The sequence below is a fragment of the Netta rufina genome, assembly GCF_964035555.1.
Source record: "Netta rufina genome assembly, chromosome: 2".
Taxonomy (NCBI): Eukaryota; Metazoa; Chordata; class Aves; order Anseriformes; family Anatidae; genus Netta; species Netta rufina.
Genome location: NC_140124.1, coordinates 78,099,840 through 78,126,161, shown reverse-complemented (window position 1 = coordinate 78,126,161; position 26,322 = coordinate 78,099,840). Strand labels below are relative to the sequence as shown.

The 26,322-nt window shown below is 40.5% G+C and overlaps 1 protein-coding gene across 2 annotated transcripts in view; it reads right to left on the bottom strand.

Moving 5' to 3' along the window:
• LOC311206468 (cadherin-6) overlaps positions 1–16,414 on the bottom strand; it is a gene marked incomplete at both ends in the record, with an annotated part of 47,494 nt that extends 31,080 nt beyond the window's left edge. For both annotated transcript variants that reach the window (XM_084281802.1, XM_084281803.1), the window contains one exon: positions 16,187–16,414. In XM_084281802.1, coding sequence (XP_084137928.1) covers positions 16,187–16,414 — 228 coding nt within the window. The remainder of the gene's footprint in view (positions 1–16,186) is intronic.
• Positions 16,415–26,322: the final 9,908 nt, after the last annotated feature.

Below are 26,322 nucleotides of genomic sequence, written 5' to 3'. Positions count from 1 at the left end.
GGTACAGGCTGCCCAGAGAAGCTGTGGATTCCCCATCCCTAGAGGTGTTCAAGGCAAGGCTGGATGGGGCCCTGGACAACCTGACCTAGTGGGTGGCATCCCTGCCCATGGCAGGGCGTTGGGATTGGATGATCTTTAAGGTCCCTTCCAACCAAAGCCATTCTATGATTCTATGATCTTCATTGTTCCTCACTTTCTTGACTTACAGATGTTGCAGTTTTACAGAGTACTTGAATTAGTCTATTGTAGTGATTAGTTTACTATAGAAAGTGTAGTTACTACATTATAGTTAATACAATAAACCTCATACGGCTCAGTGTGACTGATTCCAGAGTGTTTGAGTTTGTGAATGCAGTTCTAATTTCCTTGCTTCCCACCAGGCCTAGTGAAGAAAAAGGTATGACAGGTACACAGTACCTATTTGAAGAAATCACTGCTCTGATGATTAGAAAAAATCTTGCTTCCCAGATTAGCTGTGTTCTCGTGCCAAGATTGTTTTTCTGTTTTAAGGACCTCCTCCCACATTCATGTATTTTTCCTCTTCCAACATTTAAAGATAATAATCCCTTATGCTTACAGTACTTTTCTTTGCTAGGCTAACAGCCTATATGTATTCTTTTATTGTAAAATGGGCACTTTTCAGTCCTCAGATGGAATCCTGTTTACAGTCATAGTCTCTCATTTTCGAGTCAAGTGGATTCCAAAAACAGTCAGTGAAGAAAAGGCCAGATATGAAGGACTGATGTTCCCACTAGTTTTTCTGTAATTGGTCCATTTTTATAGTCTTTCCTTCTGTATGAGTGGATGCAGGTTTTTAAACAGTGATGATAATATTTTCCTATCTTCATTACAAATGAGTAGGTACATTTGCCATTTTCATTGCCATATTGAGCTAGCTTCTTCCTGTCATCCCAGGACTGACTAAAACACTCAGGTTTTTCTCCTTTTCTTACTGTTTCAAATTTATGACCATTCATTGTGTATTTGATTTTTTTTTCCCAACTCCTGTTTCATGAACATTGCATTTCTATCCTGTTTCTATTCCTTCCATCTTTAAGATCATCTTTTTCTTTCTGTGAGATATTCTGATCAGTGGTAAAGGATATGATACAGTACTAAAATCAGGTGTGCAAATATTAAACCTGTAAAACCTGTAATAAACTGATGAAACAGAATTGAAGAATTGCTAAGGTTATATGAGATTTCTGGGGATGTTGGTTTCTTTGGAGTTATTTGAAAATACACAATGTCTTATTTGTATTGTCCTTACTCCTCTTTTTTTTTTTTTTTTAATGCTATAAAGGGTAGTATAGCAAACCCAGAAATACTTTAAACCCCAAGATATTCAGTTGTGGAATGCTATTGATAAAATAATATAAAATGGGCTATGTTTTTATATAAAGTTCATACCTGCAACCTACTTCGTGCAAAGAAACTGTATCAGCCCTAGTTGCATGGAATCAGGTAGATTAGCAAAAAAATAAAAAATAATTAAAAAAAAAAAAAGTGAAAATTGAAATATAAACCAAAAGTTCTGTAAAGGATTCAAAGTCCAATACTTGGACTCAAGTCCAAAATGTAACTGAAAAGTTTTATCAAGAGGCAAAGGTAAAACAAAAATGCCCCCTAGGTGCTCCTTTAACCTAGGTACTGGTCCTTAGCTCTAACCCTGAGGATTTTAAAATATAAACATCCCATGAGTTTAAAGGAGAAAAAAATGCTAAGATTGTACCCACAGCAAATGGGTAAAAAAGCTAGATGATGGATAGAAGCATTCAGTAACAGTAGAATCATCTGCAAAAATATTGTGCTGAGACTGAGAACAATAGGAGGAATAAAAAGACACCGACAAAAAAAAAAATAAAAAAAATACAGAAACAAAACAACAACAGTAATAACAAAAAAACCCACCAGGGTAATGGTATCTATCTGCTTCTTGAGAGTATCAAAATGTCAGTGGTATTTCTCATTCACTTTCAAAAGCAGCAGTGCCAATCCATTCTCTGTAATGACACTGAGAGAAGCTAAAAACAGTATTGTGCTTCCAAACAGCTTCAGGAAATGAATGGACTGAGAAGCAGTAAGAACATTTCAAGATTCAGAAGCAAACAGGTGCTTGAAAGGCAAACTGAGACCAAAAGATGGCATCTGATTTCAAAACAAACAAACAAAATGCAGGGAAGGCCCTATGATAAAGAGTATAGAGTGAAAAAAAAAAAAAAAAAAGGAAAAAGAAAAAGGAGTAACGAATAGAGTATAAAGGGCACTGGAATGAGAATTTATCATTTGACTGGAGACAAGAGACGAAGTGCTCTCACTTTGGACCCTCCGGACTCGCACCCTCCAGGCAGGTTGGAAGGCTCTTTTCATTCTGCTTTTGTGAGGACTGTACGCGAGACTGCACGGCCTGAGACAGACCTGGATGATAATTTGGCTGATGTTGTGATCCTTGGCTTACGGGACAGGCTGCCCAAAGAGTAGTCAGGAACCTGCTGTCCTCTTTAAAACATGCAAAACTAAGATTAAAGATCCGTGCTGTGGTGACTCATGCTTTTATTACACACCCTTCAAAATCACAAATGGGTTTTCTAACCCAAAGTGCAAACATGCAGCCACAGCTAATCATCTTTGCAGAAAATCAATTGGGAAGTGTCAGTCCTTTCAACGTTGCCTAGGGCCTATCAACTCTTTCCCTCTTGGGTTCCCCAACTGCTGCTGTTCTTCAATGGGATTAAACAGGGACAATGACACTCAAGCTTTTGTCCTGCACTGCAGTACATCAAACTGCGAAGGTCTCTTATTCTGTCGGTTGCTCCCTCTAGGAGCAACTTGTTATCACATCTTAATGACTATTTAACAAGGCTGCAAACTATGTAAAGGTGTCTCCATATTCTCTTGAGCTGAGAGCTGCTCAGCTTTTCTGTGGTAATGCAGTGTTATTTGTTCCTCTTGCTATTGTCTCTAACCACAATTATAATTGTAAATGATAAATCCACAGTTATGACAGACAAATAAGTCTCTAGTTAATAAGGCAGATTGTGTCCAAGCCTGATCTTCTCTATACATAAGGGCCCTTGAATTTCACGTTTTCACCAAACTTCTTGCTTTTCTTTGAATTACTTGATAACCAGAAGAAAGAGATCCAGTCTCACTCTGTAGGCACTGAAGAACTCAAAGCCATTACATCTCTGAGTAATTGATTTCTCTCACTTAATATACATATATATATTTGTTGTAAACTAATTTGTTATAAACTGATACAGCAGTTGGGTTTCATTATGCAGTTGCCCTCTCCAGCTAAACAGCAGCAATCATAACAAAATAGCAGACTTCAAGAATTACCCTTACAAAAGATACGGTTGTTAAACAGTATTCAATTCCTTATGGAAGGCCAAGGCTGTTAAAAAAAAACGTTTTTATGCTTTTTTGGTCCGTCCATGTCAATGTCTGGCATTTCTTTGTCATAGTGACTACCAGCCCCTTTTTGCCATTATTTTTTAAGAGTGCATAAGGTTAGAAACAGTACCTGGTAGACAGGGGGACTGGTTTTAGCAGAAGCATCAGTATTCACTTAGGGAAAAGCATGAAGGACTTAGCCACCACCAGACTTGCCTACCATAGCTCAGGTACAAAGAATACTCTCTTGCATGTATATCTAAGCAGAACATTAGGAGAGATTAAAAATTATTTTATTACCTAGTGTGTACACTTCGGTAGTCAGCAATGAAAATTCAGTCCTTTGAAGCTTTGAAAGCCATAAAGAGCTGCACAAGTCATTTTGTTATAGGAGACAGACTTGCTCATCACTGCAGGTTTCCTCCCATAACTGAATAGTCAGTCATTGGATTCGAGAATGTGTCTTAAAGACTAAACAGGAAGGTTAGTTTGAGGCATAACTGATGATTTTCTTGGTATAAAAAAATAACAACAGCAAGGAGTAAAGTGCATGCAAGTGCGTCTCTGACAAAAACACAAGATATGTAAGGGAAAGGTAGGCTTGTAGTTGAAAATACAGGACTTGCAGGTTTTAATATTGTCTCTGTCACAGTCTTACTGTCTGATCTTAGATCGCTTTTTGATGCTTCTGCGTTCTTCCTGCAGTCAAATGTGGGTTGTTAACAATGCTCAGTTCTGTACATAATGATTATAACATGATTTGAAAGTCTCAGGTATAATTTGCTCTATGTTAGCTTGCAGAAAGACTGAAGAAACTGGATTAAAGCAAGGGAAATACTGTGGCTATGCCAGTGCCTGCTGCATTTAGCGGATGGGTTGATGTCCTATTCCTAATCCAGCTACAACACTACAAACTGTAATTGCTCTCAGGTGCTTGTTCTCTACCATCTGAAAGTCACTGTCATCACACGTTAGTTAAGGGAGGGGGTAGATGGGAGAGTTTCTGCACTCTGGAGCTGGCTATATGAGCTCAAATAACATCTGGAGGTGTTTTAAAACTTATGACTTTGTGCAAAAGTGAAAATATATGTGTGGTTTTTCTTCTACTGGGTGAGCTGTGGAGTTAAGGAAAATTAAGTGCCTAACTTGTAATGAGTTTCAGTGGGAGTGCAATGAGTCCCTGAAGAAAAGGCAGCCTCCATGGAAGTCTCTTGCCTAAATCCCCATTTTTTCAATGAGAATTGCAAATACAATTCAAGAGCACCTACTTTCCTTGTAGCTTTCTTTCAAGTCAGAGCAAAATAGCTCCCATATCCTGACATCCTTGTATATCTCAAAGACAGGTATGTGCACAGGAAAAGATACCTACAGCATAGTTAATGTACCTTCATTCTTTAACTTTATTAAATAAGATATTGACTATGTTGCATTTCCATTTTTGCAAGAAAAGGTACTCACTGAGCCAGAAGACATATATATATATGTATATATACAGATATCTACTACATATATACATACATATATGCAGTCTTTTTAAAATCACACAGGAAAAAGGTATCATAAGAGTTTGTGTGTGTACGTAGTCATTTTATGGCAGAATACTTTTGTGGGTTGATCCACGTATCTTTGAAAATCTCCAGCTGACTTTTATGGGACTTCTATCCTGCACTGCATTACTTAGTCAGAAAGGGAACTCAAATAATGCTAGCTGACTACAGGTATTTACTGAAATTAGGATTTTTTTCTTCAAAAAAAAGAGTACTTTCTATAAACATGCACCTTGGTAACTAATAATTTGTCTCAGTATATGTCCCTTAATACCTAAATTACTTGATTAGAATAGTTACTGAAATCAGTCTGTATTATACGTCCAGCTTTGATTGCCTTCAGTATCTCAGGAAATTTACCCAGGGCTTACTCTTTATAAGAGGTCAAAATTACCCATTTAACTGAAAAGTGTTTTTCTCAGACTTCCAAACTTTAAAAAATATCTCTAAATCATTGGCAAATACAACACCTTAACTTTAATATTATATCAGCCTTGATCTTTTTTTGTGGGAATAACATGGATTCATAAAGTTAGATGAAGAAATACATTTTTAATGCAGTAAAAATCTCTATTCTTTGGGGAGGGGTGGGGAGGAGTGAGTAGATATCACTTAATGATGAACTATGGAAGAAAAAAAAAAAAACATGCTTGGCCTAATATCCAGAAATGTTTTTATTGGGATGTAGTTGAATAAAACATCAGGCTTCTTCAGTAAGTAACAGCTTCTTACTACTCCCTGATGGATGTGCGTGAAAGCAAATGCTCATCCTTTGCTTACTGACAAAGGTGACCCCTTGATTTTCTGAGCTGTACTTAATGCTGCCAATCAAATCCAGAGGTATGTGTATGAATTTTGTATGCTAGGTGAAAGTGTACGTGGCAGGGTGGAAAGTAGGGAGTGGAGAAGAGAGAATATAGACGAACACTCAAACAAAGGAGAAGCCACATTCTCATTTAAATGAAGATCTAACAAGAAGGAAATAAATTCATATCCACAGGTTCAGTAGAGTCTTTAATCTGTTTGCATGCCTGGCTCATCTAGGGCTGTAAAGTGAAGAAAGGAAAAATTTCTCCATGCTGTCATGTTTCCTAACTTTGTTTCTAATGTTTGTGTTGTGTAAACAGATAATTAAGAAGTTGTGTGAGGCAACTGAAAAGGCCTCATATATAAATCTTGACAGGGCCCTCCTGAGGAAGGCTGCTAGACCAAGAGTTTACTTATGGGAAACCTGAGCCTAGGTTGCCACTGAGTAGATTCTTCTTTCAAGAAGAATAACAGGTGACAAATCACTCAAGAGCTTGCAGATAAAAGGACAGACCACCACAAGTGATATCATGGTAGGCATCCACTACAGGCTGCCTACTCAAAGAAAGCAAGTATATGAAGGCTTCTTTAGACAGATGGTGGAAGGTGTGTGATTGCAGGCTATGGTACTCGTGAGGGACTTTAATCATTCTGATGTCTTGCAACCCAGGTTTCTGCAAAGTGCCATAAGACAATTTCTTCACATAAGTGATTGATGAGTTGACCAGAGGATGCACTATGTTGGACGTGTGCAGAGAGGCAAACTGCTCGAGAATGTGAAAGTGCAATTTGCCCTCAAGTCTCAAAGGTCCTTGAGCCTGGCAGCAAAAGCTGGTGACATAACGCATTACACGGCAGATAAAAATAAATAAATAAAAATTAAAAAAGAATAAAGACCTTTTAAACAAATCAGATAAAATCAAGTCCATGGGATAATATAGGATGCATCGAAGGATGGTGAAGGAATGTTTTCTTTCCGTAATATTTGAAAAGCCATAGTGACTGAGGAAGGTTCCTAATTTCTGAAAACAGGGAAAGTGATACCCATGCTAAAAGAGGAGGAGAAGGAGCTGGAATGAGAGGCTGGCCAGCTATACCTCAGTCCCAGGGAGCAAATTGCTTGGAAGCTAAATCTAGGAACATGGAGAAAACCAAGGTGATTGGGAAGAACCAGTGTGGATTGAGCAATGGCAAATCTCTTTACCAACCTGTTTGCCTTCCATGATGACATGGATGGCACAGTGGACAAGTAGGGAGTAGAGGATATTGCATGACTTCAGTAAAGCCTTTGTCACAGTATTTTGATGGACAAATTGGTGAGATACAGTAACGTGTGGAAGATTGGCTGGATAGCCATGCTCAAAGGGTTGAGATCTGTGGTTAGAAGTCCAGCTGGCGGCTGATTACTCGTGGTGTTCCTCGGAGGAGGAACTAACTGGGGGTCAGAACTGCTTAATGGTTTTATTAACACCTCGAATGATAGAATGCACTCTCAGCAATTCTGCAAATCATAAAAAACTTGAGGTTGGTTGCATGGAGAGCTGTCAGTATTGGGAAGGAAGAGCTGCTATCCAGAAGGACATCAGCAGCCTGAAGAAATGGAGTGGTAGAAGCTTCATGAAGTTCAGCACAGGCAAAGGCAAAAAGTCCTGTGTCTGTGCTGGACTAATCTCTTGCAGCAGTACAGGCTGGATAGAAAACATTTTTCCATTGAAGGATCCGGGTGTTTCGTTTCAAAAATCTGAAAATGAATCAGCAGCATGTCCTTGCTGAGAAGAAAGCCAGCTGTACACTGGTTTCTTTTAGAGGTAGTGTGGCCCATTGATAGAGGGCATAGTTCATTCTCCTCCATTCAGGGCTCGTGAGAATGCAAGTGGAGCGCTGCATCTAGTGTCGTCCCTCCTCTGTAAAAGAAAGACATTGACACACTGCAGGGAGTCTACAGAGGGGTCACCGAGAGGGTTAGGAGGTTGGAGTGTATGATGTATGAAGAGAGGAGAAAGGAATGTTTTTGTTTAGATTTAAGAAGAGAAGGCGTATTGTTGTTTACAGCTACATAATGGGGCAGTGTAGAGAAGACGGAGCTGGAGAAGATGGAGGATGAAAGGCAGCAGACAGAAGCCGCGATGAGGGAAACTGTGATTAAATATTAGGAGAAAAAAATGAAAGGAGAGAAGGCTAAGCACTGAAGAAGGTGTGGAATCTCTGTCCTTGGAGATACTCAGAACTGGACTAAGCCCTGAGCAACCTCTTATAAATGGACCTGCTTTGAGCAGGGGGTTCAACCGGAGGGCTTCTAAAGGTTTCTTCCAACCTGCATTATTCAGTGATTCTGTCAGAGTGATATTCAGTCCTCAGCAGTTCAGATCCAACACAGCTTGTCTACGAACGGGGGCTGATTTTGAGTAGAGAGCCTGGAATTCTTTCGGTGAGAATATTTGTGTCTGTGTTCTCCAAATTGCTACCTAGTATTTGTGGAATAAAGAAATATCTTAAGAACATGTAATGGATATGATCCAATCAGTCTAAATCATCTGAAAGTAGTTTTCCAGAAAATATTTTCTGTAGGTAAATCAGAGGTATTTGCGTGAGGTGGGCTTGTCAGGGTGCATTGTGTAGATCCTGAGGGCATTATCACTGGAAGTAGCATGAGGCTCAAGCTCACACCAGCTTACAATTATGAATATCCATGCAAGAGTTGTTATGCACAGGGCATTAACTCTCTGTCTGCAACACCCCTAGAGGTTGTTATTCCCTACGTGTACAGGACATTCTGCGAGGGATTTTAGCAGTTGTAAGCAGCATTAACTCTGCTTTAAGCAACTGACCTGAAATGTGTAAAACCACAGAAAGAGCATGGAGTGGAAAGAAGCTGTGAACACTCTGACACCTCTCTTTGCATGCCCTTTAACTCCTCTGTTGGTGCCCGAGTCAGCTGGATTACAAGGGCTGCTATGTAGGAGGAACCATGTCACAGAGCCAAAGGTACAGTGATATGGTTTGGTTCTGTCTTTTAGGGAGATTTTAACCCTTTATTGACTATGAGATGATTCTAAACACAGAAGTTACACACATTACTTGACTTGACTGATGCAGCCTTCCAACATGAAGATATAGTAGGTGCAAAGATGACAAACACACTAAAGAAGACAGAATGGTGATTATGAAGCTGTGCAGGGCAGTAAAACCTTCTTTGTTCAAATAGATGTCTAGTGGTGAAACAACACTTGATGTTTCGCAGAGAGACAAAGGAAGAAATAGTGCCAGATAGACAGGATTGCTCTACAGAGGTGCCAATCCAGCTGGGCTTTGCTAGAATCCTGCTCGGTACAACATGGCATATAGCAGCTGGGGATAGCTGGGCTGCAGTCTTCTTCGGATGATATAACCCCAGAATAAACAACTCTGAAAAGAAAACAGTAGGAATGATAGATCCAGAATAAACATTTGCTGGTAAGCTTTTTCCCTTCTCCTGTAACATACAGGTTAGCTCTCGGCTGACTCAGTTATTTCCTCTACAAAATTTCTTGGTGGTGGTATATACTTTTTTTGAGTGAAATTAGAAGAAAAAAAGAAAAAAAGATTTATATTTTTCCTTTCTCCCCTCCTTCCAGAGTGTGATTCTTACCTTTCCTTCATCTGCCGCCTCAGACTTTGATACTAAGTATAAGCTTCACTGAACCCTGAAGTATTTGCAAGTGCATGCGAAGGTTTGTTTCACCCCATTAATGGTGAAAGCAAGACATGGTCTGCATTAACGCATACGGATCAGCAGTAGCTATTCACATCACAACACATTTTCACTTTGTGTTTTGAAATGCTATGCTGACTGGCCACAGCTCTCAGACTGCTGCTGCCCCACTGTGAACCTCTGTTCACCAGCAAGAAAAACAGCAGCAGAAGCAAGGGGAGTCACAGAGGATAAGAGTTTCATTTAATAAAGAGATTTCTCTAAGCTTTATGGTTTAATATTGTCGGTGAGCCAACTGTAAATAATGAATGGTGGAATAACAATGGATCTTTGTCTTGAGCCTGAAAAGGGGGGTTTTTAGCTGTTGCTGCCCTGCAAATTCCATATTCGTGACATTGCAGCTTTATAGTGAGGACTTTACTCAGCTATATAAACAAATAGGAAAAGGGTAATCACAGCTCCAAAGACCAGTGATCTAAGTAACCCTCCAAATTGTGTGAACTTCACCTGCAGCCTGTCCTTGGGAAGAAAGATTAATGCGTTGAGCTATTTTTCTGTAGCTAGAAGTCTAAGGGCACACAGTTCAAGAAAACAGGCAGCTTGCTGGCAAGGGGAGGACAGGATGATCTGTGAAAAGAGGTGGCCTCAAATGTAAGCACTGGGTCATTAGCATACGGAAAACAAACTTGTGGAGTTCAGGGCACGAGAGATGAAAAATAAGTTTTTTTCATTTCTTTTTGTTTCTCAAGCCAGAGAGAAGTACTGGCTTGAGGGTCCCAGGATGTGCTTGCCTTGGCTTCTCTGGGTAGAATGGGAAGAAGGGGAGGAGGTTATGTACCGTTACATTGTAAGTACCATCATGTGCCATAAAGGAGGAAATGTGGTATGTTTGAGACAGATGGTTGTAAGGCTCTAATGTTGTGCAATGTGTTTGGGCATAAGGATGATGCCAAGCAGATTCACAATTATGAGGACCGTAAACATTAAACATGCTTTGTTTCCTCCCTTTCATTTTCTGAATAACATCTTTGCGCATCCCACCCATTTCTCATTATCTCCTTTCTTAGTCCCCATACGATGGCTTAAAATCTGCAAGCTGTTTCTGGATTCACGTCCTGGGCCTCTAACCTGTCAACTGCCCCTCGTTTCAGAATTATCTCCATTCCACAGGGACTGAGAGTATAGAGAACATCTATCAGCGCCAGTAAACCTTTCAAAGAGGAGTATAAGACAAGCGTGTGTGTGTGTTTGTGTGTGTGCAATTCAATATAGGAACGAAGGGCAGTTGGGAAAGTCAAGTGGTGGAACATAAAATATGAATGATGGATGAGGAATAAAGGAAGTGCAGATGTGCTACGGCATTTGTTCCACTTTTTACAAGAAAGACACATACTCAGCCTGTTGAAGCAGGAGGCAGGTGGGGGCTAAGAACTCTTGATTTTTTTTATTATTATTATTGGTTTTGATCATGGTTTAGAGAGTTCTGATTTTTAGCATAGGTCACTTAACCTCCCTGTACATCATTTTCCTCATTTATAAAGTGCTGGTGCTAGTGCTTCTTTCATGACAGTGTTTAACATATCATTGCAAGTAACTAATATTGGTCTTCGTGAAGGACCTTGTGACTTTCTTGTCAGCAGCAAGGGCAGGAGTTTCACAAATGGTCCACAAACGCCCTGTGCCCTGCTAAAAGAAAAGTGGCTTTGCGGAGCATGGTGCTGACAGCCATTAGTGCTCCCCGAGGACCCTGGTGCCCTCACACAGATGCTGTGCCAGAGGGAGGCTGCATCTGGAAAGGAACAAAGCTTTAATCCTCCTCCTCCTGCGTGGTGTGCACAAATTTCATGTGCACATCTGGCTGTGAAAGAGCAATGCTGAGGTCTTGCCAGGGACAGGGATCCAGCACGGAGCCCTGTGTGGGCTCTGGGTTACGCTGGAATCATCAGCTCAGCTGATGCAACCAAGAGGTGGACAGTTTTGCTGTGAGCCCTTCGAAGACCAGGAACTGCTCAGCACCAAGAGGCCATTCAGAGACTGGCTCGTTTCTCCTGGAAGCAGAGCGTTGAATCTAGTCCAAAAGAAATGATATCCTCAACATCAAAAGAAATCTAAAACTGTTTTGAGTAGACCCACTCAACAGGTAGAAGTCACAAATAGAAGTTTTAATTTTAGGCGATGTAAAGATAACAAATGGTCACTGCATTTGGAACAGGAAACTGAAGACATCAGGAATATGTTACAGCATTCGTTTCAAGGTAGAGCAAGTAAATCCTGTTTGTTTTGTGATTCAGTATGTGACTTAGTCCCACTAACTCAGAGTGGTTTGGAGACTCTGCCTTTGGTTTGGTTTGATTCTGATGGTGCTTGCCTGCAGAACAGCTGCAGCCAGAAGTAAAATCAGGGAAAAGAAAGCAGAATAGTACTGGAAATTATACTGCAATATCCAGTGCATCCCTCCTCCTCAGAAGCAGGATCAATGGTGCCTACACCATTCCTGACAGAGGGGAGCCCATCCTTCCCAGTGTTCATTTGACACCAACTGAAAGGAGTCTGGTGCTGCTGAGAGTGCTGCAGTCTCCTTTCTGCTTTGCCAGGGCACATAGCGGCAGGACTTTGACTTTATCTTCCTTGAAAAATGGAGTTGTCAGCAAAGGTTGATTGTTTATGATGGGTGGTACAGGTAGAAACATCAGATAGCTTCCAGGCAAGCATACTGCTTGAATTATACGAACATCAGTAAGACACAGGGAAAATGAAAAGTATGTCTGGAAGTTTCCTTTTACTGTCAGAGAGGCAGAGTGTGACAGAACCGCTCCACAGTTGTGCTCACTGTTATCAGGAAGGCAAGTTGCTTCTTTCTACTGCAGGCTGCTAGAAGCAGTTTCTGGGTTAATGAGTAAGATTTAAGGTTTGTTCAGACCTTTCTTTAGTCTAAAAGGAAGAAGCATCCTATCCCTTTATGTAACAATGACTTGTGGGTTTGTGCTCTGACGAGATGACTCGGTGATGGATGCCAGTACATGGATTTTATGCAGCCAGTGGAATAGCTGTGTAAAGACATCAGCTGCATACAAATGGCACCTACGCCTCAGAGCCTGCAATTTTAACAGGGCAGATTTTTTTTCACTCTGTCGCCCAGTAATATCTGAAGACCTCTAGGGAACATAGCATATATTTTCATATATAGCTGTGCTACCACTTCATCGTTTACCTGTGATTTAGAGCAATGTTCACCCCAGACCTTTAAAACTGTACAAAACAACCATTGGTACAACTGGATCTTTGTAAAAACCTAACTCAAGTGTTGCAGATTTTTCTGGGTTGTAGTACTTGGCACTTCTCTACTTTGATGCTCATGTAATCTTTTTATTTTATTTTGGGATTGAGTCCCTGCCAAGTGCCATAATTCCTGAACCAGAAGAAAAGATATCTTCAGGTTAAAATGTCACCGTGCCCATCAATCACACTTCAGCGAATAGCTGTGGCTCACAAGTTATTCAGCAGTGCAATGAATAATTCCAGCCTAGAACTTCTGTACAAGTTCCTTATATTGTCATGTCTGAGACTAACCAGGACTGGAGGTGTGAATTTCTATTCTTTTTAAAAGGATTTATTTTGTGAATATACGGGAATGAAGTGCAGGAATACAAACACTGGACGACAAAATGGTGGCCCTGGTGTCAGTGCCACAGCATATGATCAACTTGTATTGATAACACCAGCAGTTTCTTGTGTCCAAGGTGACACGGCAGCATGTTTGGGTTGACAGTAAAATACACGTCAAACAAAACTGGGGACCTCTTTGTAACAGTTCACAGTAACCATGGGTACCAGAAAATGGCTAATGTTTCGTATATGCTTGGGCAATTGTCTCCTAAAGGATGGAAGCATTTGGGTTTGTTGGATATAGAGTCCACAGAGCGCTGTAGTACTCTGGTCTGTGACTCATGATGCTTCAGCATTGCATTCAGTACTGCCCTGAGCTCTACTGCTGTTTGATATCCTCAGAGCTTACCTTTTTTATTATCTCGGACCTGAATGCATTCCTTCCCTTCTCTCCAAAACTATTATGATATAAATGTGGGGTTTGTAGCATAAACAGTTACAGGCTTTCACAAGTGTAATTTGGGCAGTTATCGAAATAATGCTGCTGGAGTCTTTTACGGCAGACATGTTACGTCTCAAATTTTGGTACAGGAGTCTGAATTAAACAGATGTGAACAATGAACAGAAAAGACAAAAGCAAAAGCAGCCTAAAAGATTTCTTTTTCTTGTAGCTTATGTACATCTTTTTTATAATTCTGAAGTTAATTCCAACTAGCTTCGACCACTGAACACAAAAAAACAGAACAGCTAGATATGACTGCTTATACAGAAAGACACAAGTACCATTCCCCTTTACTTTACTTTATATTGCTTCTGTTTTCAAAGACCTTCCTATTCACATTTCCTTATGATACAAGAATAAAAAGGAGATAGCCAAATATTTTCAGTTCATATTTAAAGTTAACATTTTGTCCTCTGAGCTAAAATATGCTTCATAAACATGTTCATTATCCTCATTTGCCCACACCAATCAAGTTTAATTGCTCAGTTAAATTGCCTGGTTACCTCGATTTGGAGACATTCAGCTGTTTCTATCATTTATCCTCACACCAATACTCAACTTTCTCTAATAATAAATGGCTGCTCTTCCATGCCTTTTGGCTAATTGTTCAATTACAAGGGTGTGAGCAGTTCTGGCATTTGAAAGACGTGTGAAAGGCCACTTGTGAACAGCCCAGGGACACAGAATCAATGACATTTATACATTATGTGTCATTTCTATGCTTTGTAACAGTAAGTGTATTATATTAAAGTACCAATAGACAGGAGAATAACTTTTTAAAATAACATCCACACTTTTTTTAACATCCACTTTTCTCTCTCAGTGACTCCACTTCAAACTTTCTTGATTTTCTGGTCCAACTAGACCATTTTTAACTGTCTCAGCAAATTTATCCTGCAGGAATATTTGCTCCCCTATCAATCCCTCTGAAGTCAATGGATTCTGCTTGAATTCTGCAGTGGAAAGTGTGGGGGACTTGGGACTGAGAAGGTTTAACGTCAGGATTTGCAGTGGAAATGATGTGCTGCAGACAGACCCCACTGCCTCGACCCCCCCAGGTAATGTGTGGAACAGAAGAGTGCGTGGAGGAGTGCTGTCTTCCAGTTTGTGCTCTTTCTTTTTCCTTGACTCCATATTTCTCATCTGTTTGGGTTTTGTTGTTGCTCTTCGTTTGCTGTCTCGTCTTCTGTTTTTATTGTGCTCTCTTTAGGTAACCTTTCTTCCTGACTCCTATCCCCATTTGATTTTCCTTTGCCCCCACTCTGTTTTGATTCCTCTTTGTAAAGTTTCCTCTCCATCCACCTCTGTCTTTCTACTTCTCCCCTCTTACTCTCTTCTGGCTTTTTTTCCTACCCTCTTATCTTCCCTTCTACTTCTCTCTGAGGACTTTCTGCCTTTGGCTTTTTTCCTGTAGATTGGGCTCAATGGTACTCTTCGTGAATGCTGATTATCCTGGTTGGAGCTCTATGAGTGTTACGCCAGCTGAGTAGCTCTTCATTTGAATCATGCCTTGCAGCCATTTAGTAGGAAAGGAGTGTCACATCCAGCTTTGAGTGACAGCTGATTGGCAGGCAAGAAAAGCAGCCACCATCTCTCATGGGGATGCTCAGAAGCTTGTAGAGGGAGATAAAATGTCAAACCACTGTGATCTGTAGCCTTTGCTGAGAGGCTTGAAAGATCAAACTAGATCAGACACAATCCCGTTTTAGTTTGGAAAACTAAGCTGTATTGTTTCTACTTTGAATGTCATCATCAATAGCATAATTTCTATATTCTGCAAGAGAGACTCCTATAGACTATGGCACCTTGGGCAGTCTAGACTCTCTAGATTTACCACGAGTGCAGTCGCTCTACAGTTCACACAAAGGTTGCTACCTACATGGGGTCTGCAGCTCAGGGAGGTGGATATTCTCAGAGTTGGGGTGGTATAAGTTTTGTTTTTGTTTTTTTTTTGTAGACCCTTTTCTGTCAGCATGCTTTGAGCTTAGCAGTTTTTAGCTGCTTGTCACTGCTTAGTGTACAAGCACAGTGTGCTTCAACTCTTTGTAATAGCATGGCTTGTGGTATGATGGTCATGTCACAGAGCACCACGAAACCTCATCAGAAAGTGGCTGCAGCGTTGGTGTGTGCAGTGCGGAATAAGCACTGAAATGGTTGCCGTCTGTTGGGTAGAGTAAATCCTCACCAAATTATGAGTACTGTGAATCCCAAATATCTTGGACTAGACCCTCTTCAGGTATATATAGTTTGACACTACAAAGCTAAGGAGCAGAGCATGAAGGAAAACACGTATTAAATTTTAAAGCTAATAACTGGCCTAGGCTGTCCTATAATTGAGTTGCATTATTTCCGGACAAAAATTATTAAAAACAAACAAACAAACAAACAAAAAACAACTCTAAAAGAATTGTGTATGATTGGCCATAGGACTTGCAAGTTAAACTGGGAACTTTCTGTTGTGAATTACAATTTGAAGCTGAAGTGTACTAACCTTTCTGCTGAATTAATGTCCTCTGAAGCTGGGCAGACAGGAATGAGAAGTGCAAGCTGTAGCAGGCTTTGTTCTTACCTACTTGCTATTACTGACTTTCTGACTCTTCTAAGATCAAAACACAGATGTGTCTAAAAGAATCTTACCTTGCCAACATATTGGTAGTCAGTTCCTGTGTATTCCTCCAATAAAAAGAACTGATTCCACATCCAGCTCCTTTTGGAACGACTGAGTTCTCTCCTGCTGTTTCCAGACAATACCAAAACCTTTCCCTTCTCTGGAAAGCCACTAGTCCTTTTTGACAATGAAGTTAAGAAACTTTGGTGGGGCTGACCAGCCCAAAACAGCAGCCAGAAGCAATGGTAAGTTCTCATCACGGCAACACGAGAAGATCTAAACAGCAACTTTTTTCTTGTCCTCAGACTAACCTACTTTACTGCACTGAATCCAATCTCATGCCGTCTTCCTCCTTTAAACAGCTTTTGCAGTCTCAAAGGATCTCTGAAAAGAAAAATAATAACATTTTAAGTATTTTCAAAGGTATTCAACAACCATCATTACAGCAAGCAAGTCCAAAAAGTAGAAGAGTAAAAGTGATCATTGCAAAGTAGGGCTATTCCTGGTTCAGAACATTGCAGGTGGTCCTTTAAGTAACTGGAGTTAATCTATGTTGAGTTGGAAGAGGTAGTCTTGATGTGTTTTGGTGGTGTTATTGTTGTTTTTGTTTTTGTTTTTGTTTTCTTTGCCTCGATTTACTTCCATTCAAGGACTAAGGCAAACAAGGCATTTCCTTTTTTATGACCTGGACTTCAGGATATAACTGATTAATTTCTGACCAGAGATCTTGGTAGGATTCACTATGTTGAAGAAAGGCTAGCAAGAATGCACACTCTTCTCAGGAAGCATTTTGGTTGCTATAGTTATGGACTGAAAATAACTCCAGAATATTCCCCTAAAATTTAAGGAATGTTGCCTTTAACTTCATTTAAGAAGGATCAGGTAAACAAGTTAGTGAAATATCTGTATGCATTTGTCAATATGTCCCACACACTAGGCCTGTTTAATACTATATGGGAGATTAAGTGGACATTTCGGTTTTCTTATTTACCTACTGCCTGAGTTTTATGTTGAGTTTTGAATCTTTAAATACATAGTTATATATGTAAATGTTTTCATTAGTTACTTACAAAAAATAGCTCGTTCATCTCTATCTGTGAGCTCTTACTAGCTACCGTTTCCTATTATTAATATTAAATATCTGTGCAGCTACAAAATAAATGTGAAAATGATCCCCATCTCAAAAGACTGCATGATTTTCGTCATGAAAAAAGCCATCCATGCAGTACTACAGCTCGGTGTTGACAGTTCTGTTTTAAAGCAGTTGAAAGCTTTTATTCACAAAGAAGAAATGATATCAGATAACCAAATGCCTAATGATCAGCTCTGGAACATTTTATAATCTGAAGAAATCAGAATTAGTTGACAGAAACATTCTACAACATATAAGAGTACTTTTCATAAACACTTTGTTCAATTTTTTAGTCCAAACAGATCCATACTCTTAAAGAAGGCTCATTTGCTTGATTTTCATTTTGTTTTGCACAGATGCTTTTTGGAAAAGTTTTTTCAATATCCTGATCAAAAAATATAGATCATTCTGAACCAGCTCAAAATTCAACACAACAGCTCACAATGTTTGTAAATAAAATTGTTGAATAGCAATCTAACTTCATATCAAATCACAAGAGGTTTGTTTAATTTTCTAAGTATTTAATGTGTCACTATTTGGATCGTATTCTACATCAAAGATAATTTTTAAGCTATATTTTATGTGGTTTTTTTTTGTTTTTTTTTAATTTTTTTTTAAAGGTGTAGATCAGGCAGAATTTAGCCTCTGAGCTACACTGATGGAGTTAAAGCATTTACAATGCCTCGGGTTAGCCACTCTTCTGGTTGTCACTGTTCTTAGTAATAAATTGTATAAAATAACCTCAAGTCTCTTACGGTTCCTCTTAGTAAATCATTTTCTATAAAGAAATACCACTTAGCTTTTAGATGGATAGTACGTAATGGAACAGGGCTGTTCAAACAATATCTTTTTACTGCTTCACAAGGTAAAATAGCAAAAGAAGGTAACTTCTGGTTGGGAAGGAGTTGTTTTTTTAACATTAAGAGGAGGAGTGGAAAAGGCACAGTTAATTCTGAAGTGGTATAGTTTCCTCCGGAGAGCAGGGAAGGCACCTAGTGAGCTCTTATTAGCACGGGTGAGTCTTCTGTAGGCAGTATCAGCCCTGCAGGTCTGGGGGCTCTGAGTGCCATAAGGCAGATGCTGACCCATGGCTCTGTAGGCACAACCCCCGTGTAAACATGTTCATACACAGAGAGAGCCCCCTAGCAGCACGCCTGGCAAGAAGCTCGCATGGAGCGTGGGTGGGAAAGGACAAGGAAAAGCAAGTTCAGGCTGCACACACGTGGCTTGCTTCTCTGGGGAGGCAGGGTCTGAGGTAGGGAGCACAGTGTACAAGCAAACCTATTATTTTGCAATTAGTGAAGTCTACGTGGATTGCTGAGGCATGAGGGAATGAAAATCATCACTTGACAGGCTCCCCCAGTGCTCATCACATTGCCTCTATGGCCAAATCCCTCAGTGGGGCTCTATGCCTCTGCTCCTGTATGTGATGTTTTCTGAGCAGCGTTGCCTAAAGCAGAGTCACCTGCATAGGATTTGTGCCATCCTTTTAAAGGATCAGTCCTTCAAATGCCAATTGCCAGGAAACAGTTATTCCTGTGGAGGAATTTTCTGCACTTGAAGTCAGCTATATTTCACAGCTCTGATGTCATGGGAGAGGTTTTATAGTGGCTCATGCTGAAATATAGCTCACGAAAATGATATCATAGCTGTCAAACACAGTCTTTTATTCTCCTCTGCAGAAATGTGTCCAAAAAGCTGAAATAAGGGCATGATCCCATAATGTTCCTCTTGACTGGGTGGTCTTTGCATAGTGGCTGAGCAGCTAAGCCCTGACAACCTCTGTGTGAGTGGCAAGAGAGCAGAGACACTTTTACAGACCTTGGCTTAAATATGCAGTCAGGGTAAGTACCCACCGAAGTCCAGGGTGTCTTTGCCCTATAGGTGCTGATAACTGTTTTATGGGTCATAATGATAAATGCAGTGAGGTGAATAAAAAGGACAGGAACGACATACTCCAAACCGAGCCTTTAGTAAAGAGTGAGCTCCTGTGGCTTTTAAATGACATTTTGTGCTTCAGTCCCAATGCCTCATGCTCCAGAGAGGTCTCTGCGCCGTAATGGTTCCTCGCCTGCAATCTGCGCTCACTCCCATCTTCAGTTTGAAAACAAGTCATTTTTTTTTTCTCTAATTGAAAGTGTGCAAATATAATTGATGGGACATTTCCTTTGGTCCACACCAAGGGACAGGAGCTAAAATTTCTTTGTTTTCTTGACATTGTACAAAGACAGGCAGAAAGACAGAAAGAGCACTTCAGACATCTCACTTTGCTCAAACATCAGCTGGTCAGCTGGTTGGGGAACGCACTGTGTTAATCAACTGAAATGTCAAGAGTGAAAAACGATTTTACTGTACAACAATCTCAGACAACTGGCTTAGCTCCGTCAGCTCAAATATATATCAAATCTGGGCTTTTTATGGGAGAAGGAGGAATCTGCATACCCAACCTTAAAAAAAAAAATCCCAGTCTAAGTTTAGGTATGATGATTGTTAACATAAAAGCAATGTCACTTGCAGTCAAAGAACTGTCTTCGATGTGACAAGTCGCAGATTTAAAGTTTATGTTCATGCCTCTTTGAAGGATCAAAACCTCAGACAATTGCTTAATCACTATAAATATCAGCTTACTTCAAAATTATTTCCCCTAGGTGACGATTTTCATAGTCAACCTTTCTATTCGCCCTTTCCCCCAGTATCTCATTAATGTAGATGTCTTCATGCCACCGATGTGAGAACTCAGTGTGAATTTACACCCTTCCTGCGAAGTACTTCATTACTGCAAGTAGAAATTGGAGGAAATGTCCATCAGGGTTCCTCCAGTGTATGAGGGAGCACAGTCCTGGAGATGGCTTTCCAGCACAGTGACAGCCATCAGGTGCAGGTTCTTGGCAGGAGGAACCCCAGAGAGGTCCCACCTACACTCCCAGCGCTGTGGGTTGTGGTGCTCCTTCTAGGTGGTGGTTAAATCAACCAGACTAGCAAGGAGCCTTCCCATCAGAGGCACCGGTAAGGAGAGGGAAAACATTGTTTTTTTCATTCCTTTCTCTTCGGCCCCATTGTATTCCCTCCTCAATAGACTCCCAAAGGAATATGACTTGTAAATTGTCCTAGAACCTAGACTTGAGAATTATTTCTTTTCAAATCCCATGAATTCAGTTCTGTTTCTGTATACATATCAATGTCGAACATTATGGGCTGCTGATGATTAGATTTAAATAGTCTCTAAATATGTCAACAATCATCAGTGTCTCTAAAATTTCTGACATAACCTTTATTCAAGAAGAAGTACCGTTATAATAGATCTTTTATGCCTTAGTCATCTAAGTATAGTTTCATTGTTTGAGAATTGGGTGCAAAGCTTCACACATTAGGATTAAGGTCCACTACTACATTTGATTTAACATTGATTGTATTCAAGAATTGGTAATTTACTGTTATTCTCACACGAAGAGTGAAAAAGAGGTGAGTGTTAATAGCTGATGTGTCATAATAATTGAGGAAACGGAGTATGGGGAATGATACAGATATACTCCATGAATATTCGACTAACAGGAACAGTTAGTTTAACTTAAAAAAAAAAAAATATTTCCTTGAAGAAATAAGCTGTATCTATGCTCATCAAGATTGCTTAGGTTCTTGGGAAAGAAATGTACAAAGGCAAAGAACAGACCCTGCTGTTTAATTCTAGCAGTATTACACTATGAATGCACCTGTGCATGTGCCTCTACTGCCTCAAAATCAAGCCTGTTTTATGGGCAGTGGTGAAAAGGTGGAAACTAGTCCCTGGCTTAAGCAACAACTATATCACTTGAAGTGTCTACCACTACCTTCAGAAGAAAAAGAGGGTTCTGCCCTGAAAGCTTTAATTTATGTTTAATTTTATAGAAGATGAAGGATGGGGGAAAGCGGTACAAGTATTTTGATATAATAACTTCTAGATGTTTACCCAGCCAACACCAAGTGAGTTTACCAGGTGGAATGACCCTGCAGAAATCCCCAACAGTTCTACAGAGCAAACTGCCAGCTGTGGCTGCCAGACCACAGGTTGCAGCTTTGCAGCTATCCTATGCAAGAGGCTCAGCTGCCAGTCCTGTGCTGGGTCCAGGCAGAGGTGCTCTCCATAATCACCATCTGCTGTCAGAAGGACCCTCCCCTGGCCCTGACATCAGGTGCAAGTGTTTAACCTGTCAGGCCTTCCTGAGAGAGAGGAAGGTAGAGCATTAATGGGGGAAAGCAGAATAGCTGGATACCGAGTCCTAGATTTGGTGTGTAGGATGTGGTAGTCCCCAGTTTGGAACTAGGTATGCTAGGTGAGGATCTGATGGTTATTTGCTTGGATTTTTACCTTGCTGCAAAGCCATGCTGAAGAAGCAATATCCCAGTCCCTAACAGAATTTGAGCAACCCAGAGGAGGCAGGACCTCAAGCTGTCCTTGGGGCTGTCCTTACAAACATCAAGTTCTGCTACCCTGCAGGCAAGACGGCAAGAAAAGGATTAAGGCTGTAAGGAAAATCTGCAAAAAAATTACTTTCTCATCATGGGGAGAAAGGTTAAAGGAGCAATAGCTACACAAAGAAAAGAAAGTATTCCAACTAACCTTGAGAAATAGAGGCTTCCAAAGTTATCATATCCATTTATTTTCAGTGTCATTCATATATTCAAATATATCATATTGATAATTTTTTATATATAGGAAAGAATTTCTTGCTTGGTATTTCCAGTAATAACTAAGTTTCATGTACTCAGAAGCTGTAACATTGCAGACTTGTCCATAATTGACTTGGACTTAAAAAGCAGTTGAGTTTGAGCTTACTTTACAATTATGTCTCTCTTATGACCAGTTAGATCTGAAAGTCTCCATCTAATAATTTTCTCAAGTGTGAATTAGCTTTTACTGCTCTGAAATCCAAATGCCCTTTTTCCTTCATTCTCCATGGGGTATTCCTTTGTAAATATCAGTCATAAACAGGAAAAAGGGAAAAAAAAAAAAAAAAAGTCAATTTTTCAGAGAAAAAGATAGCTGATGAAATTTTAATCTTCTGATGCTCACTTTTTTTTTTTTTTTAAGATATCTTTGTTATATAAACCCGTATGCCCTAGCGATCGTTTCTGTAAATACACCTCTGAAATACCAAACAGAACAGAGCCAGGAGAATTCAAACCAAAAGATTTGTAGTTTTAACCATAGGTTCTTTCTGAAGACATCAAGTACACAATGTAATTGCAGCCAGCAGTGGTTGATTATAGTGTCTTTGAAAACCATTTTTTTTTCAGTTCTCTCAGCAGGAGAAAAGGTCCAGAACTATAAAAATAACTGAATGCAGCAGAAATGTTAAGATAACTACTACCTCCATCCTGCATTGGGATCTATTAGCATGGCCCTTTTGAACAATGCAGCTGCTTTAACCCCAGTGAACCTGAATGCACACAAACACCAGCCTTCACAAAAGCACACGCTGACAAAATAGGCAAAGTGAGAGGTATCTCTCTCCCTTTTGTGCCTCGGAGGTAATGGCAATAGATGACTGCATGACTTTTATAAGATTATTCAGTAGCCGGTGAGGGGACTGATGATGTGGTTTATCTGCTTTCAGATAGTTTGATTTTTTCACCTGCCGTTTGAAAAGAGCCTCAGTACTGTCTTGTTTCGGAGGTGCCGATGCTAAGTCTCTGTATTTAGAAACACTGAAATCATGTCTTATATCCGCTGTGCATAAACAGTCTCAACACACAAGATAGAGGCATGTCACAAAAGAGGAAATCTTGTTTCCACTGTTTGGCTGCACTAAGTGACTAATCCGTGGTCATTCAAGAATATCCAAGTCCTTCAGCTGGGTCGGGGTAATTGCCAATATCAGCACAGACTAGGGATCAATTGACAGAGGAGCCCTGCAGAGAAAGGCTTATGGCTGCTGGTGGATGAAGAATCAGATAAGAGCTGGCAATGTGTGCTTACAGTCCAGAAAGTCAATTGTACCCTGGGCTGCACCAAAAGCAGCGTGCCCAGCAGGGTGAGGGAGGGGATTCTCCCTCTGCTCTGCTCTTGTTAGCCCTGCGCTCACCTCTGAGGCCCCCAACACAAGAAAGATGTGGACCTGTTGGAGCAAGTCTAGAGGAGGAACAGAAAAATGATCAGAGGGCTGGAGCACCTCTCCTAAAGGCTGAGAAGGCTGGGGCTTTAGTCTGGAGAAGAGAAAGCCTCAGGGGTGACCTTACTGTGGCCTTTCACTATGTAAACTTATACAGAAGATGGAAAAAGACTTTTTACCACAGTGTGTATGAAGGGACAAGGAGCAATTGTTTTAAACTGAAAGAAGGAAGATTTAGATATAAATCAGACATTTTAGATATAAGGAAGAATATATATATATATGTATGTATATGTATATTATTTTTTTTTTTTCAGTAAGGGTGGTGAGGCACTGGAGCAGGTTGCCCAGAGAAGATGTGGATGCCCCATCCCTGGAGGGATGTTCAAGGCCAGGCTGGATGGGGCTTTGGGCAACCTGGTCTGGCGGGAGGTGTCCCTGCCCATGGCAGGGGGCTGGAACCAAGTGACCTTTAAGGGTCTGTTCCAACCCAAACCATTTTATGGTTCTACCTGTAGCAGGGCTGTAACCTGGACTCGGCTTTCCTAAGTCATACAGCAGCACTTTAATCACATTGTTATTTTTTTCCTTCCTGATGGTGTGCCAGTCAAGACATAGTCCCTGTGCTTTAATCACCACGTGCACCTTTGCTGCACATACCAGCTGCACACTGGTGCATGCTACAGGGCGTGCGGGCAGGTGACATTGCAGCAGGAGCACCTGGAAAAGCATCTGATGTTGCCTGGGTCTGCAGGCAAGAGTAGGAACTCCAGCAACCCTACACAGGTGTCACAGGCTGTTCACCTCTGAAGCCAGCAGCTGCATGGAAAGGGTTGATCCTGTTCTTTTTGTGAGCTACTTCTGTGTGAGTTTAACAGGAAGCAGGAACTGATCTTGCCAAAGGCTTCCAGCTGCGTCTGCTTCGTGCAGGTGATGTGGGGACAGGCATCCATGGCATTTCATTGTTCCCCTGCAGAGAAAAGCATTCAGCTAAAACTGTGTTACAACCTGAAAATGGGGACAGGTATGTGACTAGCAGGTAATACAGCAGAATACAGTAAATAATATTAAGCTGGTTCTTGATGGAGGGGAGATAAAAACAGCTAAGAAAACAACTGTATTTAGTAGGAAAACAACTTGGTAGCACTTCCACTGCCGGGCATATCTAGCACATGGGTCATTTATTCCTAATCAATACCTTGATGGCAAAGTAGTAGATGTGCCTGAAGTGATAGCCAAAGTGCTTTCAGCAGTACCAAAAAATATCCTTGAAGCCATGAAAATGCTGTAGGAAAACCTTATCACAGTACTTGCTGGAAATCTGCAGTTTTGCCACCCCCTCATGAAATGTACTGTGGTTTTCATACATGCAATAAGCTATTATTAAACCTACAAAATATTTTTTCTCTCTTATTATCAGGTTCTTTAAAGCAGGAGTGTCATAAAAGAAAAAGTCACTCCGCCTTATGCACCAAAACTTGATGTCTGAAAAGGAACCTAGCCTTCCTACCCAGAGAGGAAGGGTCTTGGGTGACTTGAAGTGCCTAAGTTAAAGCATTTTGTCTCTTCATTGAAACAGCTGTATAGTGTGAATATCTCTTCTTCTGTTTCTTTCTAGACTCAGGTACTTGAAAGTCTCATAGACAGGCTCTTAGAAGGGATCAGTGACTTCTTAGACTTTCTTCTTAAAGAAAATATATACAGCTATTTTAAACAAGACTCCATTCTTAGAATAATATGAGATGCCAGCACCTAAAAATCTCTACTAAGGGAACTAATCCAAATTATTAGACACATTAAAGAAATCTTGGTCAGCTTGTCCCTGAAAATTATCTTTTTCTTAACTAGATGAGATGCTGGGTTTTGCTTTTTCCATCCACGTACCATTTATTAGGCACCTGCCTCCATGCCATCAGAGGCCCCTGATGTCATCCACAAGCTCCTGTAAATGAGACAGAGCCACAGGCAACAGATCCTTTCTGTGCTGATCAGCAATTACTCTAAGCCAAGATGTCACAGATACTCTCCAAAACCTGGCTTGAGAAAAGAGAAAAAGCTGGGCTTGCAGCTGTTTCAGTGGCATTGCAGTTCTTCTTAAAGCATTGCAGTGTGACAGTGAAGGCAGAGGCTATATTGCCACATGCGTAGCCAGGAATAAAAGCAAGCAGGGGGGAGCTTCTTTTTCAGCAGGCATTAGCGTATCTTCCTATCAAAGACTGACTATTTTTGACAGTAGTAATTAGGCAGTTCAATAACAGACACGGATAGAAGAAAATTCTTTGACAGAGTATTTTGGTTGTGCTTTGGGCAGTATATATTGTTGTCAAGTGTGATACTAATTGCTGAAGTCCTAATTTGTTTCCTACAGAGGAAACCCACAGACAGAGATACCAGAATTATTAGAGCAAGTGGTCTAATTGAGGCAAACCAGGTAAGCAGAGTTCGCCTGATTCCAATTTAGGCATGTTGGAGTTTATATGTTTCTCATATGTAATGAGTCATTATTATTTCTTTTTATTATTATTATTTTTTATTTACAGCCATCTGTAAATTCACATTTCTAGGAAAGCCCCAATCCCACATTTGACCGCTGCATTTTAGTCTTTTTTAGTGACCCTAATCTCTTCGGCTTGCCTTTTGCAGTTCTCCCTTACAGGGACTTTCCTCACCACCCGCGTTGCCAGCACGCCCCATTTCATCTGTGGCAGAGCAAAGCAGTTATCTTTCTTAAGTAGTTTTCTAGTTACCAGCTGCTGTTTGCTTCTTTCTCTCTGCTAGAGGCTTGATGCTCTCTCTAGTTGTCTGTGCTTTTTTGACAGTAACATATGGTAATTCCCACTCTGAACTTAGGAGAAAACAATTGGTAGGTGGAGCATAATGTACTGGACCTGGGAAGGGCAGAAATAGCTAAACTTTAGCTTTGTATGTGATCATTAAGGGCTTT